General features: G+C 40.0%; 3 protein-coding genes across 10 annotated transcripts in view; 2 read left to right on the top strand and 1 right to left on the bottom strand.

Moving 5' to 3' along the window:
- The window catches only part of LOC135129613 (uncharacterized), a 40,628-nt gene extending 33,961 nt beyond the window's left edge, over nucleotides 1-6,667 (top strand). Inside the window, exon 2 of the mRNA XM_064056812.1 lies at nucleotides 3,893-6,667. Within this exon, the coding sequence (XP_063912882.1) occupies nucleotides 3,893-6,460 (2,568 nt within the window). The 3' untranslated portion in view covers nucleotides 6,461-6,667. The remainder of the gene's footprint in view (nucleotides 1-3,892) is intronic.
- Nucleotides 6,668-6,889: 222 nt separating this feature from the next.
- Nucleotides 6,890-7,935, top strand: LOC135129395 (short-chain dehydrogenase/reductase family 16C member 6-like). Its single transcript, XM_064056543.1, has 4 exons — nucleotides 6,890-7,021; nucleotides 7,067-7,218; nucleotides 7,271-7,448; nucleotides 7,495-7,935. The coding sequence occupies exons 1-4, from the start codon at nucleotides 6,890-6,892 to the stop codon at nucleotides 7,933-7,935; spliced, it is 903 nt and encodes a 300-aa protein (XP_063912613.1).
- A 134-nt stretch (nucleotides 7,936-8,069) lies between these two features.
- LOC135129625 (zinc finger protein 1) overlaps nucleotides 8,070-16,320 on the bottom strand; it is a 794,849-nt gene continuing 786,598 nt past the window's right edge. For 6 of the 8 annotated variants that reach the window (XM_064056834.1, XM_064056829.1, XM_064056835.1 and 3 more), the window contains 2 exons: nucleotides 13,072-14,935; nucleotides 8,070-9,921 (listed from right to left, as the gene is read on the bottom strand). In XM_064056834.1, coding sequence (XP_063912904.1) covers nucleotides 9,728-9,921; nucleotides 13,072-14,935 — 2,058 coding nt within the window. In that variant the 3' untranslated portion in view covers nucleotides 8,070-9,727. The remainder of the gene's footprint in view (nucleotides 9,922-13,071; nucleotides 14,936-16,320) is intronic. The other 2 variants (XM_064056833.1, XM_064056837.1) reach the window with 2 other exon arrangements.

Below are 16,320 nucleotides of genomic sequence, written 5' to 3' on the forward strand. Positions count from 1 at the left end.
ATAGATGACATCTATTATAGTGTCAATCTTGTAGATCCAACGGAATTCTGCTGATTGTTTTATATTCAAAATAGAATTGTTCTAGAACCTGATTATCTAGTTTAGGGCCGAAAATTCTTGCGAGTTTTCGTGTTTAAAAATAGCATTTTTCTAGAACCCTTATTGAATGTCATCTATTATAGTGTCAATTTTGTAGTTTTCTAGTTCTTATATATTCAAAATAGAATTCTTTTAGAATCTGATTCTCCAGTTTAGAACTCAAAATTCTTGCGTGTTTTCGTATTTTAAAATAGCATTTTTCTAGAACTTTTTTTTAAGCGTGAATCGTTATTTTTACCAACTTCAACCTTGTACTGGAACCTGAATTCTTCTGGATCTTCCCTTTTTAAAACAGAATTCTTCTAGAACTTTGTTTACTTTAGGTCTCTAAATTTGTGTGTCATTCTGTCTTTAGAAATAATGGCATTCTTCTAAAACCCTTATTAAATGTCATCTATTATAGTGTCAATCTTGTAGAGCCAACGGAATTCTTCTGGTTGTTCTATATTCAAAATAGAATTCTTTTAGAACCTGATTATCTAGTTCAGCATCAAAATTCTTGCGTGTTTTCGTATTTAAAAATAGCATTTTTGTAGAACTTTTTTTAAGCGTGAATCGTTATTTTTACCAACTTCAACCTTGTACTGGAACCTGAATTCTTCTGGATCTTCCCTTTTTTAAAAACAGAATTCTTCTAGAACTTTGTTTACTTTAGGTCTCTAAATTTTTGTGTCATTCTGTATTTACGAATAGCATTTTTCTAGAACCCTTATTAAATGTCATCTATTATAGTTTCAATCTTGTAGAGCCAACGAAATTTTTCTAGTTCTATATTCAAAATAGAATTCTTTTAGAACCTGATTCTCCAGTTTAGGACTCAAAATTCTTGCGGGTTTTCGTATTTAAAAATAGCATTTTTCTAGAACTTTTTTAAGTGTCAACCGTTATTTTTTTCCAACTTCAACCTTGTACTGGAACCTGGTTCCTCTGGATTTTCCCTTTTGAAAACAGAATTCTTCTAGAACTTTGTTTACTTTAGGTCTCTAAATGTTTGTGTCATTCTGTACTTAGGAATAATAGCATTCGTCTAGAACCCTTATTAAAAGTCATCTATTCTAGTGTCAGTTTTGCAGACTAACAGAATTCTTCTGGTTGTTCTATTTTCAAAATAGAATTGTTCTAGAACCTGATTATTAGGGCCGAAAATTCTTGAGAGTTTTCGTGTTTAGAAATAGCAATTTTCTAGATTTTTTTTAAGCGTCAGTCATTATATTTCTTCTCCAAGTTCAATCTTGTACTGAACACGGAATTCTTCTAGTTCTTCCCTATTCAAAACAGAATTCTTCTAGAACCTTGTTGAGTTTACATCCCGAAATTTTTGTGTCACTCTGTATTTAGTAACAGCTTCTAGAACTAGAGAATTTAATAAAGATTAAATGTTATCTATTATAGTGTCAATCTTGTAAAGGCAACGGAATTCTTCTGGTTCTTCTATATGCAAAATAGAATTCTTCTATAAGCTGATTATCCAGTTTAGGGCTCAAAATTATTCTGTGCTTCCGTGTTTACAAATTTTTCTAGAACTTTTTTTAAGTGTGATACATTAGATTCTTTCTTCAATTTCAACCTTGTTCTGGAAACAAAATTCTTCTAGATCGTTGTTTAGTTTTACGTCTCGAAATTTTTGTATCTCCCTATATTTAGTATTAAAATTCTTGTAGAACGCTTATTAAATGTCATCCATTATAGTGCCAATCTTGTAGAACCAACTGAATTCTTCTGGTTCTTCTATATTCAAAATAAGATTCTTTTAGAACCTGATTATCCAGTTTAGGACTCAAAATAGTGCGTGTTTTCGTGTTTAGAAATAGCATTTTTCTACAACCTTTTTTTTCCAACTTTATCCTTGTGCTGGAAACTGAATTCTTCTAAATCTTCCCTCTTCAAAACAGAATTCTTCTGGAACGTTCTTCTGTTTCGTACTGCAATTTTTGTGTCACTCTGTATTTAGTAACAGCTTCTAGAACCCTTTTTAAAAGCCAACGTAGTTCTTCTGGTTCTTCTATATTCAAACTAGAACTCTTCTAGAACCTGATTATCCAGTTTAAGGCTCAAAACTCATTATATTTCTTCTCCAACTTCAGGCTTGTACTAGAAACCGAATTCATCTGGTTCTTCCCTATTCAAATCAGAATTCTTCTAGAACTTTGTTCAGTTTAGGTCGTGAAATTTCTGTATCAATCTGTATTTCCCAATAGCTTCTAGAATCCTTATTAAATGCCATCTATTATAGTGTCAATCTTTAAGAACCAACGGAATTCTTCTGGTTCTTTTATATTCAAAACAGAATCCTTCTAGAATCTGATTATCCAGTTTAGGGCTCAAAATTCTTGTGTTTTCGTGTTTAGAAATAGCATTTTTCCAGAACCTTAGTATCAGCCATTTTTTTTTTCAACTTAAATCTTGTACTGGAAACGGAAGTCTTCTGGATCTTCTTTCTTCAAGACAGAATTCTTTTAGAACTTGAGTTTACGTTTCGAAATTTTTGTGTCCCTCTGTGCTTAGTAATAGCATTCTTCTAAAACCCTTATAAATGTCATCTATTTTATTTTTTCTTCAACTTCACCGGTACTCTAACATTTTCAACATCTTCATCTGTTTCTTCTAATTTAGGAAGAACTCCACACGTTTTCAGCTTACGTTTTTCTTCAGTTCTTCAAAAGCAAACTTCTTGAAATTGCAGTTTTTCTTAGTTTCAGAGCTTTTGAAATATAATTTAAATATTTCATTAAATAACGGCCATTCCGTCGTCGCCATATTGATTTTTTAAGTACCACATAATTAAAAGAAACCGTGTAGTAAGCTATGCAATTTATTTTTGTAATGATCATGTTGGCATTGCAGTTATTTAAAGGTTAATTGACAGTTATTTCACAAATGTCAATTTGCACACGGAGTACGTTAGTGTTGCCAACACATTTTTTTAACATTAAAATTCTTTGAAAACATTCTTGTACACACTGATGTCACACTGACAGTGATTTGTCATGTGTTAAGTATATAGAAAAAGCAAATCAAGGATGGTAAAATTGATTTATCTTCTTGATCACACTTGATACAGTTTTTTCGGATGTTTTGTTGGTTGCATAATCAGCAAACTTTAAATTTTATGGTACTCCTATTATTTACAGAACAGAAATGCAACAAAAAATGAAAAAAGTAGAAAACTAATAAGTGTTCATTTTCACGGAAAACTAGACATAATTTTATCCCACCAAAGTTCATGTGTTTACTGATACAGTTTTTTAAAAATTAACCAGTAAAGATTGAATCGTCACCTTTCGATTTACCATCACAATTCAATTTCGACCGTCAACCCAAAAACCGCGCTCGATCCACAATACCTCCAGACGTCACTTTCATCTCATCCCATATTTGTACATTTCCACCACGGCGGCAAGTGGGTAACCGGCTCCATAACCTCATTCGATAAATCTAGTTCCGAGCAGCGCTCACGTGACCAGCAGGTATGCGAAGTGAAAGGGTGTATGGTTGTCGAAAAGATGATCTTTGCCATCACATAAAAAACCTAATAGCTGATTAAGCAGAACAGCATTCCTAAGATTTCTGGCTACGAGACGCGTGCGCGTTTCCCTTGACCGAGACTTCTTCACTACCGTGTTCTGGGTGCTGGTGCTCGGGCACGCACTGCTCGATATTTCAATCGGACACTTTCTAATCCGGGCGGGGGTCATCAAACCACTTCTATTATTATTATAATTATAATAAAAACTAAAAAATAAGACTGTTGTTAATATAAATGACACACTTTTGACTGATTCCTCGTTTCCAGATGGCGACCACCGAAGCCGAGATCTCCACGATCCGCGGCGAGCTGGAGATGGTCCAGAAGGCCCTCAAGGTCCAGACGCGCCGGTGCCGCCAGCTGGTGACCGAGTACACCAGACGGCTGCAGCAAAAAGAGCAGCAGTACCAGTCCGAGAAGGCCTTACGCAACGACCAGCTCACCAAAGTACTCCGGGCTTTAATCATCTTCGAGGCGCGGTTGAAGCAAGAACAGAAGTTTATCAGTCACCAGCTCAAGGAGAAGGACCACATCATCAGCAAGCAAAGCAACGAGATCAAGAAGCTCATTTCCAATCAGTATTGCAAGAGTTGTAACCAGTATTATAGCCCTAGCTCGAACTTGGAGAGTCTGGATAGCAGTTCGGAGTACGTCGTGACGGACTACCAGAGTTCGAACTTCGAGTCGCTTGACAGCAGTAGCGATATTTACGCGACGATTTCTGAAAAAAGTTTTGACAACGACAAGGATTCCGAGGGGAAGATTTATTTGAAGAATAAAGGGAAGGATTCGTTGGGGAGGAGGGCGAAGAAGTTCCAACACAGGAAGAGTGTGGGGACGTACTTCGAGGTGTTGAAGCTCAGAAATGACAACTTGAGTTCGAATGAGGACAACACGAGCAACGACTACGATAATTTGGAGTCGCTGTCGAGTGAGATTATCACAGACAAGATCAACGTGGTGTCTGAAAGCATTGAAAACATATTTAAGCAGAACGGACTCGACGGTAAAGAAAATGACTCGAGTTCGAATTTAAGCGCGTCTGAGTGTAACAGTACCGTTATCAACAACCAAGCCGAAGCTAAGAATGACGTTCTAATTGACAAAAAGGACGCCGAAAGTAAATCGAAAATTACTGACTCGATCCCCGTTTTTGAGGGGGATGGAGAGACCAATGACAACTGGTACGCCAGCGCGAGTGACCAAGAAGACGACGAGCAACGCGACATTTACAGAAATAACCCGGTTCTAGAGTGCATGAACCAAATTCTTCTGCAAAACATCAACGACTCGATGAACTCTCCCCCGAAAACCCCGAACCCGGAACGAAAATCTTTAAAAAATAAGAAAGTCAAGTTTAGTGACGAGGAAGAGAAACTAGTGAACACCCCACTGACGAAAGAGAACGTCTTGGAAAACACTCAAGACACTAACTCTCACGGCTACTACGAAACTCCGATCCAGAAGGTCCCGAACTTCTACGAAACCCCGCAGAGTATCTACAGCAACGACTACGAACAAATCTTGAGCAAGTGTAGCGAAACGTTCTCTCCCCCTAGTCCTGAGAAAACTAAAAAGAGCGGAGTGTTGAAAAGTCCGGATCACTTCTACGTCGACCTTGATCAGAAAACCGAAGAAGGCAAAGATGCTCCAGTTCGTCGGATGAAAATTCTGAGAGTCCCTCCAGCTCTCCCACCCAAACCCGCGAACCTAGTGATGAAATACAAACTCCAAACTGGGACGAAATCAAAAGATAGTGACACTGTAGAATCAGAACCTGATTATTGTTCGATTTCTGAGTTAAACCTCCCCACTAAGAACGTCTCCTTCCGAAAGATTAACGTGATCGCCGAGATTAACCCCCCCATGGGTCAAGACGTCATCAGCAAACTAGAACGCGCGAAAAAGCGGTCACCAGAACCCGACTACGACCCAGTAGGAACCGACTCCTCCCCCAATCTCGTCGTAAAAAAATGCGTGGAGAAACTCAACATCCAACTAGCCAAACAAACCCCGATTAAGTCCGACTCACCTAAAAAGAACGAACCCGAAATACCAAAGTTACCCCAAGTATCCGAGATCATCATCCCGGATGAAACCGAGCAACAAGAAGAGAGAATCAGCCACGACAACTACGTCAAAAACAACTCCCAGATCCTCAAACTCAAAACCAGCAAATTCGAGCCCAACCGACGCTCCATCGTCATGGGGACGTCCGTCTCCAGCCTCATTTCAGGCTTCAACAACCAACTAATCTCCGAAATCAACAAGAAACCAGAGAAGCGGGCGTTTTCGAGTTTTGAAAACCTACAAAACTTAGATAAACCCAAGAATGAGAGTCAGTTTGACAAGTTTGATTTGAGTCAGAATTTCGAGGAGTTCAAGTTGGACGACTGCGAGATCGAGGAGTATAGTGTGAGTGATATTCCCGATATCAGTGAAGAGGAAGTCAAGTCGGATACCATCACTCTCGAGGAGAAGAAGCCGAATTCGACCCGAGTTGAGTTGATTCGGGCGACGAACGACATGGTGCCGAATTTGAACGTGAGTTCTGTGGAGATGTTAAAAAGACAGTTGGAGATGCAGAAGAACAAGATGGCGAGTGAGCAGTTGAGGGAGAATCAGGCGAAGAGCAACGAGCCGACGTATGAACACTTCCTGGAGTGTACCGGGTTGAGTTCTAAGTCGATTTTGACACCGTCGAGGCTTTTGAGTAACCACAAAAGTATGCTCAAACCTAAGGATATCAAGTTTAGGTCCAAAGTGAATAAAGGGAATGTGTTGGAAAGGCACAGCACAGGTGTTATTAAGTACTGGTCAGAGCCATATATTTAGTGTGTGTACATTAACGTAGCTTTAAGTATTGTTATTTTATTTATGTTTATTGTATTGTTTTCACCTTGGCAAGGTATAAAATTATTACTTTTGCACTGCTTTTGTTGTTAGAAATTCTTATTCACGTCGTCTTGCTATTGTGCCTAACTCATGTACATAGACGTAAACACTGTATTATTGTTTTAATAAACTATTTATTGTAAAGAATGTGACTTTGTTGTCCCCGAAAACCTGACGGACGTATTGTGTGTTGCCTAAATTCCAATTTGCTAAATTAATCGTTTTCTTGTCTAAATACCTAGGCTACCAACGTCAAAAATGCATTTATTCAAAACCGGGGCCCCTTTTCCTGACCTTTATGAAATTTAGATTAGTAAACACTTTTTGTATGTAAAGTGAGTGGCGTAAAAATCCACTTGGTATCGTACCATGGCCGATATCGCTAGCACCGTCAAAGACATTTGTCTCTTGTGGATAAAATTCGTTTTTGCTTTAGGGAAAGCTGCGTACCGTAAAGTCGTACCAGTGCAGCTGAAACCAGTGAAAGGAGAAATCGTTTTGGTAAATTTTCACCCTCAAAAATCGTTTAAATAGACACTCTTTCAGGTCACTGGGGCTGGACATGGAATAGGCAAGGAGTTGGCGGTTTTGTATGCATCTGAAGGTGCAACGGTGGTGGCCTGGGACGTTAACACCAAAACTAACCAAGAAACCGTTTCAGAGATAAACCAAAGGGGCTACAAAGCCTATGCTTACCAGTAAGATTCCAATTCCAATTCGTTCTTTTCACTAAAATCGCCAAATTTTCAGTTGTGACGTTACCAAAAGAGAACAAGTGTTTGAAGTTGCTAAGAAGGTACAACAAGAAGTTGGAACAGTGACGATTTTGGTCAATAACGCTGGAATCATGCCGGCCAAGACTCTACTCGACCACACCCAAGAGGACATTGAACGAATTTTTGCTCTGAATGTTTTGGCCCACCATTGGGTAATTAATACGTTATAGTGTGACCGTCTCTATTTTTGTGATTTAGACGATACAAGCGTTTCTGCCTGACATGAAAAAGAACCACCATGGTCACATAGTTGCTATATCTTCCATAGCTGGACTGATGGGTTCGGAATACGTAGTGCCGTATTGTAGTACCAAGTTTGCCGTGGTGGCGCTGATGGAAGCTCTACAGCAGGAATTAAGACTCGAGAAGGTTTACAATGTTGGGTTTACGACGGTGTGCCCCTATGTCACAGACACGGCTTTGTGTAAAAAACCAAAAATTAAGTTTTCTAGTGTAATGGCGATGTTGAACCCGGCGGATGTGGCCAAAGCGGTCATGAAAGCACAAAGAACCAACGAGGTACTTGTTACAGTACCAAAATATTTACTACATTTGGTTAAATTTACCAGGTTATTTCCATACGAAGTTGGCGTTTTGGTGAGGGATTTCTTCGACTCTGGATTGTACGCCGATTCGTAATTAACGTGCATTGTTGGTTGCCTACACACCTATTTTTCATTTAAGATAAATAAAAGACTGGTTTTGGTAATTTATAGTTTATTTGTATCGAGTAAAATACAATTTCCAACTTTTCATAATAGAATTTACACAGACATACTTTATAATCACCATTTTTACAAGACAATCTATAAAGTAAAAAAATATAATATAACAAAATTAATGTTAGATAAACTGGACATAGAAATGAAACAAAGAAAATATACATAAAACTATATGGCATATGTTACAAAATCTTTGGTTATACTAGCCACGTCATGGTAAAAAAATACAAGTTAACAAAAAAATACACACAACAATGATAAAATGCAAACAAAATAACTAAAGATACAATAGAATGGATAATAAAAGTAACTAAAGAGAGTTTAGGTTAGATTCTAGCGTAAGTCAGGCATGCAGTGAGTAGAAATAAGGATCGAGAGAGACAGGAGGAGTAAAGTAGAAGTAAACATTCAATATTTACAGAAATACCTATACACAGAAATTCATAGAATATCTTAAGTAATTATTAAAATTTATATTCCTTTAATGTTATATATATTGTATACATATTTTAATATTCGAAAAAGTCTCACATACCTTGAGATTTCTTTTATAATAAATGCTACTTTATCAATTAACATTAGCAGTACTAAGTAAATAGGTTTATATCAAATGGCTACATTATTGTCAACAAATCTTATACATTAGCTCACACGCTGGAAATAATAATTATATTAGGTACATAATTTGGAATGATTTCATTATTATACTTAACTCTGCATCGTTTATTTAAAGTACTCTAAATTGGGTAACTGAATCACCGTTTTTGTATCAACTTATCGTTAGGTCCTTAATTAAATGCTTATAAAAGTTAGTGAGTAACGAGTTGCACCATTTGTTCATTGTATTGTTGAAAATCTATCAGCACTACGTATTGTCATGTAAACACCTCGAATGAGTGGCTGCTGACCGCCCTTATTGTACTGTTTATGAACTAAAGGCAGGTTACGAACGTTCTAACGAACACCTTATCAACTATTATAATATCGATGTTTCGAAACCAAATATCTACAATCACACAAAGGCTATACAATTCGTTGGTGTATGGCACTTATAAAGCAAGATTTTATGTTACATATCTACAATCGGCAATTAATAAAAAAATAATATCTTAAATTTCCAATCACAATGAACGCTTCGAAAATATACACCTGACTAATCAATGGTAACTAATGGCTTTGAACGCAGGATGGGCGAACCCACCCACCCTGTATACTCGAATTGCACGTAATAACATCTCGAACATTGCCCTGGTGCCCCCTCGCCTGCTGTTACACCACCGGAATTCAGAGTGGTGGAAGACAGTTGATTCCTCTGGCACTGCTAGACTGTATACTGAGTATTATTATACAGGTACCAGACAATTTATTTACATGCTAAATTTAAACGCAGAGACACGCATCAACAACAAAAACAGACAGTTTAATTAAAACCTCGAAATACAATGGAAAAGAATTGCCGCGGCAACTGTTCTAGGAAACGTGCCTTACGAAAATAAATATCTCAAATTGCACACTGGAGGTTTCTTAGACCATTGCCGACCGAATATGAAAAACTGCTGGCTTCCTCATCTTAGCTTCATAAATATTTCTTTATATAAACTCTGTTCTTTTTTAAATACTATTTACATTTGGCTCAAGTTACGCGTTTGGCAAGTTCCTTTGGAGTATTAGTACCGTCACTCTAAGTACTGGTGCGGGCCCAGCCACCTTTACTCTCTGTACGGCTTGCAGTAGGAGTACCGGTGGTTCATGTGCTGGCTGTAGGAACCCGAGTGCGAGAACCTCTTCAGGCATTTCACGCACTGAAACGGCTTCTCTCCGCTGTGAAGACGCTTGTGCTCGGTCAGATGGTGCTTGTGCTTGAAGGCCTTAGGGCACTCGTCGCACTTGTGGGGACGCTGCCCTGCAAAAAACGAAACCATCAGCACAAGCTACACAGTTACATTCTTTGGACAGCAACCAAGGGAACTGCTGAAGTACATAAACTTCCCTTCTTCCAAATCGTCCCATTCGCCCTTGCCCGTGATGTTTTGTTTTTGAAGTAAATTAAAGAGTCACGGGGACCCCTTTTGTTTTTAAAGTAGTTGGAAAGAATCTCGGGTACCCTTTGTGTCTGATTTTTTAAGCAGTTTGAAAGAATCTCAGTACTCCTTTTGTTTTGTTTGTGAAGAAGTTGAAAGAATCTCGGGGACCACTTGTGTCTAGTTTTTGAAGTAAATTAAAGAGTCTCTGGGACCCCTTTTGTTTTTAAAGTTGTTGGAAAGAATCTCGGGTACCCTTTGTGACTGATTTTTGAAGTGGTTTGAAAGAATCTCAGGGCTGCTTGTGTTTGGTTTGTGAAGAAGTTGAAAGAATCTCGAGGACCACTTGTGTCTAGTTTTTGAAGTAAATTAAAGAGTCTCGGGTACCTTTTGTGTCTGATTTTTGAAGTAGTTTGAAAGAATCTCAGGGCTCCTTTTGTTTTGATTGTGAAGAAGTTGAAAGAATCTCGGGGACCCCTTTTGTTTTTAAAGTAGTTGGAAAGAATCTCGGGTACCCTTTGTGTCTGATTTTTGAAGCAGTTTGAAAGAATCTCAGGGCTGCTTTTGTTTGGTTTGTGAAGAAGTTGAAAGAATCTCGAGGACCACTTGTGTCTAGTTTTTGAAGTAAATTAAAGAGTCTCGGGGACCCCTTTTGTTTTTAAAGTAGTTGGAAAGAATCTTGGGTACCCTTTGTGTCTGATTTTTGAAGTGGTTTGAAAGAATCTCAGGGCTGCTTTTGTTTGGTTTGTGAAGAAGTTGAAATAATGTCGAGAACCACTTGTGTCTAGTTTTTGAAGTAAATTAAAGAGTCTCGGATACCTTTTGTGTCTGATTTTTGAAGTAGTTTGAAAGAATCTCAGGGTTCCTTTTTTTTATTTGTGAAGAAGTTGAAAGAATCTCGGGGAGAACTTGTGTCTAATTTTTTTAGTAAATTAAAGAGTCTCAAAGACCCCTTTTGTATTTAAAGTATTTGGAAAGAAGCTCGGGTACCCTTTGTGTCTGATTTTTGAAGCAGTTTGAAAGAATCTCAGGGCTCCTTTTGTTTTGTTTGTGAAGAAGTTGAAAGAATCTCCGGGAACATTTGTGTCTAATTTTTGAAGTAAATTAAAGAGTCTCGGGGACCCCGTTTATTTTTAAAGTACTTGGAAAGAATCTCGGGTGTTCTTTGTGTCTGATTTTTGAAGCAGTTTAAAAGAATCTCAGGGTTCCTTTGGTTTGTTTGTGAAGAAGTTGAAAGAATCTCGGGGACCAATTGTGTCTAATTTTTGAAGTAAATTAAAGAGTCTCGAAGACCCCTTTTGTATTTAAAGTAGTTGGAAAGAATCTCAGGGCTCCTTTTGTTTTGTTTGTGAAGAAGTTGAAAGAATCTCGGGGACCCCTTTTGTTTTGTTTTTGAAGTAAATTAAAAAGTCTCGGAGACCCCTTTTGTTTTTAAAGTAGTTGGAAAAAAAGAATCTCGGGTACCCTTTGTGGCTGATTTTTGAAGTAAATTAAAGAGTCTCGGAGACCCCTGTTGTTTTTAAAGTAGTTGGAAAGAATCTCGGGTATTCTTTGTGTCTGATTTTTGAAGCAGTTTGAAAGAATCTCAGGGCTCCTTTTTTTTATTTGTGAAAAAGTTGAAAGAATCTCGGGGAGAACTTGTGTCTAATTTTTTTAGTAAATTAAAGAGTCTCAAAGACCCCTTTTATATTTAAAGTATTTGGAAAGAATCTCGCGTACCCTTTGTGTCTGATTTTTGAAGCAGTTTGAAAGAATCTCAGGGCTGCTTTTGTTTGGTTTGTGAAGAAGTTGAAAGAATCTCCGGGAACATTTGTGTCTAATTTTTGAAGTAAATTAAAGAGTCTCGGGGACCCCGTTTATTTTTAAAGTACTTGGAAAGAATCTCGGGTATTCTTTGTGTCTGATTTTTGAAGCAGTTTGAAAGAATCTCAGGGTTCCATTGGTTTGTTTGTGAAGAAGTTGAAAGAATCTCGGGGACCAATTGTGTCTAATTTTTAAAGTAAATTAAAGAGTCTCGAAGACCCCTTTTGTATTTAAAGTAGTTGGAAAGAATCTCAGGGCTCCTTTTGTTTTGTTTGTGAAGAAGTTGAAAGAATCTCGGGGACCCCTTTTGTTTTGTTTTTGAAGTAAATTAAAGAGTCTCGGAGACCCCTTTTGTTTTTAAAGTAGTTGAAAAAAAGAATCTCGGGTACCCTTTGTGGCTGATTTTTGAAGTAAATTAAAGAGTCTCGGAGACCCCTGTTGTTTTTAAAGTAGTTGGAAAGAATCTCGGATATTCTTTGTGTCTGATTTTTGAAGCAGTTTGAAAGAATCTCAGGGTTCCTTTTGTTTTGTTTGTGAAGAAGTTAAAAGAATCTCGAGGACCAATTGTGTCTAATTTTTGAAGTAAATGAAAGAGTCTCGAAGACTCCTTTTGTATTTAAAGTAGTTGGAAAGAATCTCAGGGCTCCTTTTGTTTTGTTTGTGAAGAAGTTGAAAGAATCTCCGGGACCAATTGTGTCTAATTTTTGAAGTAAATTAAAGAGTCTCGAAGACCCCTTTTGTATTTAAAGTAGTTGGAAAAAAAAGAATCTCAGGTACCCTTTGTGGCTGATTTTTGAAGTAAATTAAAGAGTCTCGGAGACCCCTGTTGTTTTTAAAGTAGTTGGAAAGAATCTCGGGTATTCTTTGTGTCTGATTTTTGAAGCAGTTTGAAAGAATCTCAGGGTTCCTTTTGTTTTGTTTGTGAAGAAGTTGAAAGAATCTCGGGGACCCTTTTTGTTTTGTTTTCGAAGTAGTTTGAAAGAATCTAGAGGACCACTTGTGTCTAGCTTTTGAAGTAAATTAAAGAGTCTCAGGGAGCCCTTTGTTTTTAAAGTATGTAGTTGGAAAGAATCTCGGGTACCCTTTGTGTCTAGTTTTTGAAGTACTTTGAAATAATCTCTAATTCCGTGATTAGGGGCGGATGGGACTAGTATATGAAAATTCTGGAGTATTCCCGATTTCCTTAGTCCCATCGGTCCCTGTTTGCGGACGAAAAACCCTTTCCTCACCTGAATGCTCATACTTGTGTCTCGCCAACGAGCTCTGCTTGGAAAACGATTTATCACATTGGTCGCAGCTGAACTGCCCCTCGACTTCCACCTCTTGGTTGCCCAACACCGGACTCCCCAGACTCTTCAGCACGTACTGCGACACCTTGTTCCTCTTCGCTAGGTCATCCGCATCCGAAAACCCCTCCCCCAATTCGCGCTCGTTCCACACACTCTTCTTCGAATTCGGGCTCAAACTACTCAAGCGATTGCTGATCAGTTGGGACAAGCTCGGTAGATCTGTCGCTCCTAGTTGCATTAACTGCTCCATGGGCACTAGTCCCATTCCCGGTATGGTCAGTTTGTGGGCTGGTTGTGCGAGGATCTGGGCCAGGCGGCTGCTGTTGTTGAAGTCGATGGGTGAAGGCGACTGTCTCGGCTCGGACGAGTTAGAATTCTGGTAGTGAGGATAGACGTACGGGGTGGGACTTCGCGAGGACTTCCGACTCAGGTTCACCACCTCTTCGCCGGTGTCCGGGTACTGGTTAACCGAAGTGGGTCTTCGCGGCGAGCTCGTCGGAGAGGAATCAATGGAAGGAGGACCTTTCTTCGTGGAAAGGTCCAAGGGCTGCTCGGAAATGTACTGAGGCGAGATACTCAAAGACGAGATCATTTTGTGGTTGAGTGATTGGGTCGAAGGCACCAGAGGGTATCTCAACGCCGGACTGTAGGGTACCTGGATCAACCTCCCTTCGCGTCTATCTCTAGCTCGGGTGTTCTGGAACCACACTTGCACCACCCTCACCGGAAACCCTATCGTCTCCGCGATTTTCTCTAAATCCTCGCGCTTCGGCCTCGGGTTCATCTTGTAGTGGTCCTTCAAGACTTTCAGCTGCTCGTCGGAGATGAGCGAGCGCACGCGCACTTTTCTGCCGTCTTCGGAGACGTGGTCCGTGGTCGTGACCGACTCACAGTCCATCTCGTCGTCCTCCGGCCGCATCTTCTCCTCGTGCTCCTCTGCCTCCTCCTTCACCGTGACGATGTCCTCCAGCTTCGCCGCCAGCCCCTCGCTCTTCTCGCACTCGTGCTCCTCCATCGACGCCGCGCCGTCGAAGCTCTTGCCGCAGGCCGCGCACGAGGCGCACTCCCGCTTCGGCGAGTGCGCCGACGCCACACTCTGGCAGTCGCTCGACGACTCCGACGAGAACTTGTGAATGTTGGCCTGCAATAACTGTTTCGTAACGGTTGCGTTGACAGTCTCCAAGATTCGCTTTACCGCCTCCAAGTCCCCGCTCGGGGCGGCCTCGTCCTTCTCCTCGCGCGCCTCCTCCGCGTCCTCGTCCATCACCAGCTCGCCGCAGCTGGACGCGTTCGACTTGGCCGCCTCCTCGGCCTCCTCCTTGACGGGCGTGCGGCGGGCGGCGAACTCGTCGCCGCCGCCCTCGAGCACCGGCGCCCGCAGCGGCGACGCGCTGCTTTGCAGCTGCTCGAAGATGTGGCCCAGGCTGGGCATGGAGTAGGGGGTGATGGGTAAATTGGGCGGGGCGAGGTAGAACGGCGGCAAGGACGACGACTGCAGGAAGGCGGCTGCCGCCTCCGAGTACTTGGGCAGGATGGGGAGGTACGAGTTGTGGTTGGGGCTGGTCGCGAGGTTGTTGTTGATCGGGCTGATGTTGGAGCGCTTGAGGGGGCGGCTCTGCGGCGGGGCGCTCTTGTCGAGGAGCGAGCTCGCGTTGGAGGGGGCGCGGGTGCGCCCGAGCTTGAGGTTCATCACGAGGCATTTCTTTGAGGTCATGTGACTAGAGTACGAGCCCGAGTGGGAGAAGCGCTTGCCGCAGTTCGGGCACTCGAAGGGCTTCTCGCCGCTGTGGATGCGGATGTGCTCCTGGAAAAGGGAACGAGATTAAATACAACGAAGACAAACTGACAATGGAACAGAAAACACAAAAAACAGCAGAAGGATATGAAAATGAACCTAAAAAGACACACTGTAAGAGAGGAAGAAAAGAACAGAAATTTTTAGAGCTGGAATACTGAGGCCAGATCAGGTCAGGTCAGGCCAGGTCAGGTCAGGTCAGGTCAGGCCAGGTCAGGTCAAACAAGGAACCCCAGAAATTAAGGTGTTTCACGAATCTTAAACGGGACAAAATGAATAGGAGACAGAAGAGTCAAGACATGAATGGAAAAGTGGGACAAAAAGAAGAAAGACAAATCTATAAGAGGATGGGAACTTAGAAACTTTGAGCTGGAATACAGAGACCAGGGGTGGGATTTTATTTCTATAACGATAAAATATCGGTACCGATAAAATGTGGTCGTCTTTTTCTTTCGCATCTGAAACTTATATTTTCGTCCTTATCATTTATTGCTTCGTATCGTATCGGTAGAAACAAAATCCCACCCCAGGTCAAATAAAGGAACATAAGAATTTAAGATGTTTCAAGAACCTTAAACGGGAGAGAAACAAGATAGACAAATCTATAACAAGAACAGGAACTTACAGTTGGAATACAGAGGCTAGGAACACCAAAATTTAAGATGTTCCAAGAATTTTGAAAGGGACAACATGAGTAGCAGATAGAAGAGTTAAAACATGAATGGAAAAGTGAGACAAAAAGAAAATTGATAAATCTAAGAGGACAGGAACTTAGAGCTAGAATACAAATGCTAGAGAAAGGAAAGAAAAGAGAGCAAATTCAAGGAACACCCGAATTTAAGATGTTTCAAAAATCTTAAACTGGGGAAAATTAAAAGAATGGGACAACACAAAACTATAAGCAAATACGTCTAAAGAGGCTGAAAAATCTAAAACATGAATGAAAAAGTGGGGCAACCAAAAAATAGACAAATCTAATGCATCAGGAACTTAGACCGGAAATACAGAGGTCAGTGAAGTTGAAAGAGAAGAAAGCAAACAAAGGAACACCAGAATTTGAAATGCTTCAGGAATATTAAACGGGACAATATTAAAAGAATAAGAAAATAGATAAGTATAGGGACATCCAGTGAAAAACATGAATGAAAAAGTATGACAAAAAGAAAACAAACAAATCTAAGAGAACAGGAACTTGAAAGCTGGAATGCAGAGGCCAAACGAAATAAAGGAAAAGAAAATAAATACAGGAACATAAAAATTTAACATGTTTCAAGAATCTTAAACGGGACAAAGTGAATAAGAGATATAAGAGTGAAAACATGAATGGAAAAATGGGACAAAAAAAAAGATAGACAAATCTATAACAAGAACAGTAACTTAGAAACTTACAGTTG

This window comes from Zophobas morio, unplaced genomic scaffold, assembly GCF_036711695.1.
Source record: "Zophobas morio isolate AGI-343-1 ecotype UQ-CSIRO unplaced genomic scaffold, CSIRO_AGI_Zmor_V1 ptg000016l, whole genome shotgun sequence".
Taxonomy (NCBI): domain Eukaryota; kingdom Metazoa; phylum Arthropoda; class Insecta; order Coleoptera; family Tenebrionidae; genus Zophobas; species Zophobas morio.

What these genes read in the sequence shown, in the direction of transcription:
- LOC135129395 (XM_064056543.1), top strand. Translation starts at nt 6,890, where the DNA reads ATGGCCGATATCGCTAGCACCGTCAAAGACATTTGTCTCTTGTGGATA. An exon ending in TGAAAGGAGAAATCGTTTTG is followed by an intron (nt 7,022 to 7,066) that starts GTAAATTTTCAC and finishes ACACTCTTTCAG; the next exon opens with GTCACTGGGGCTGGACATGG. An exon ending in ATGTTTTGGCCCACCATTGG is followed by an intron (nt 7,449 to 7,494) that starts GTAATTAATACG and finishes TTTGTGATTTAG; the next exon opens with ACGATACAAGCGTTTCTGCC.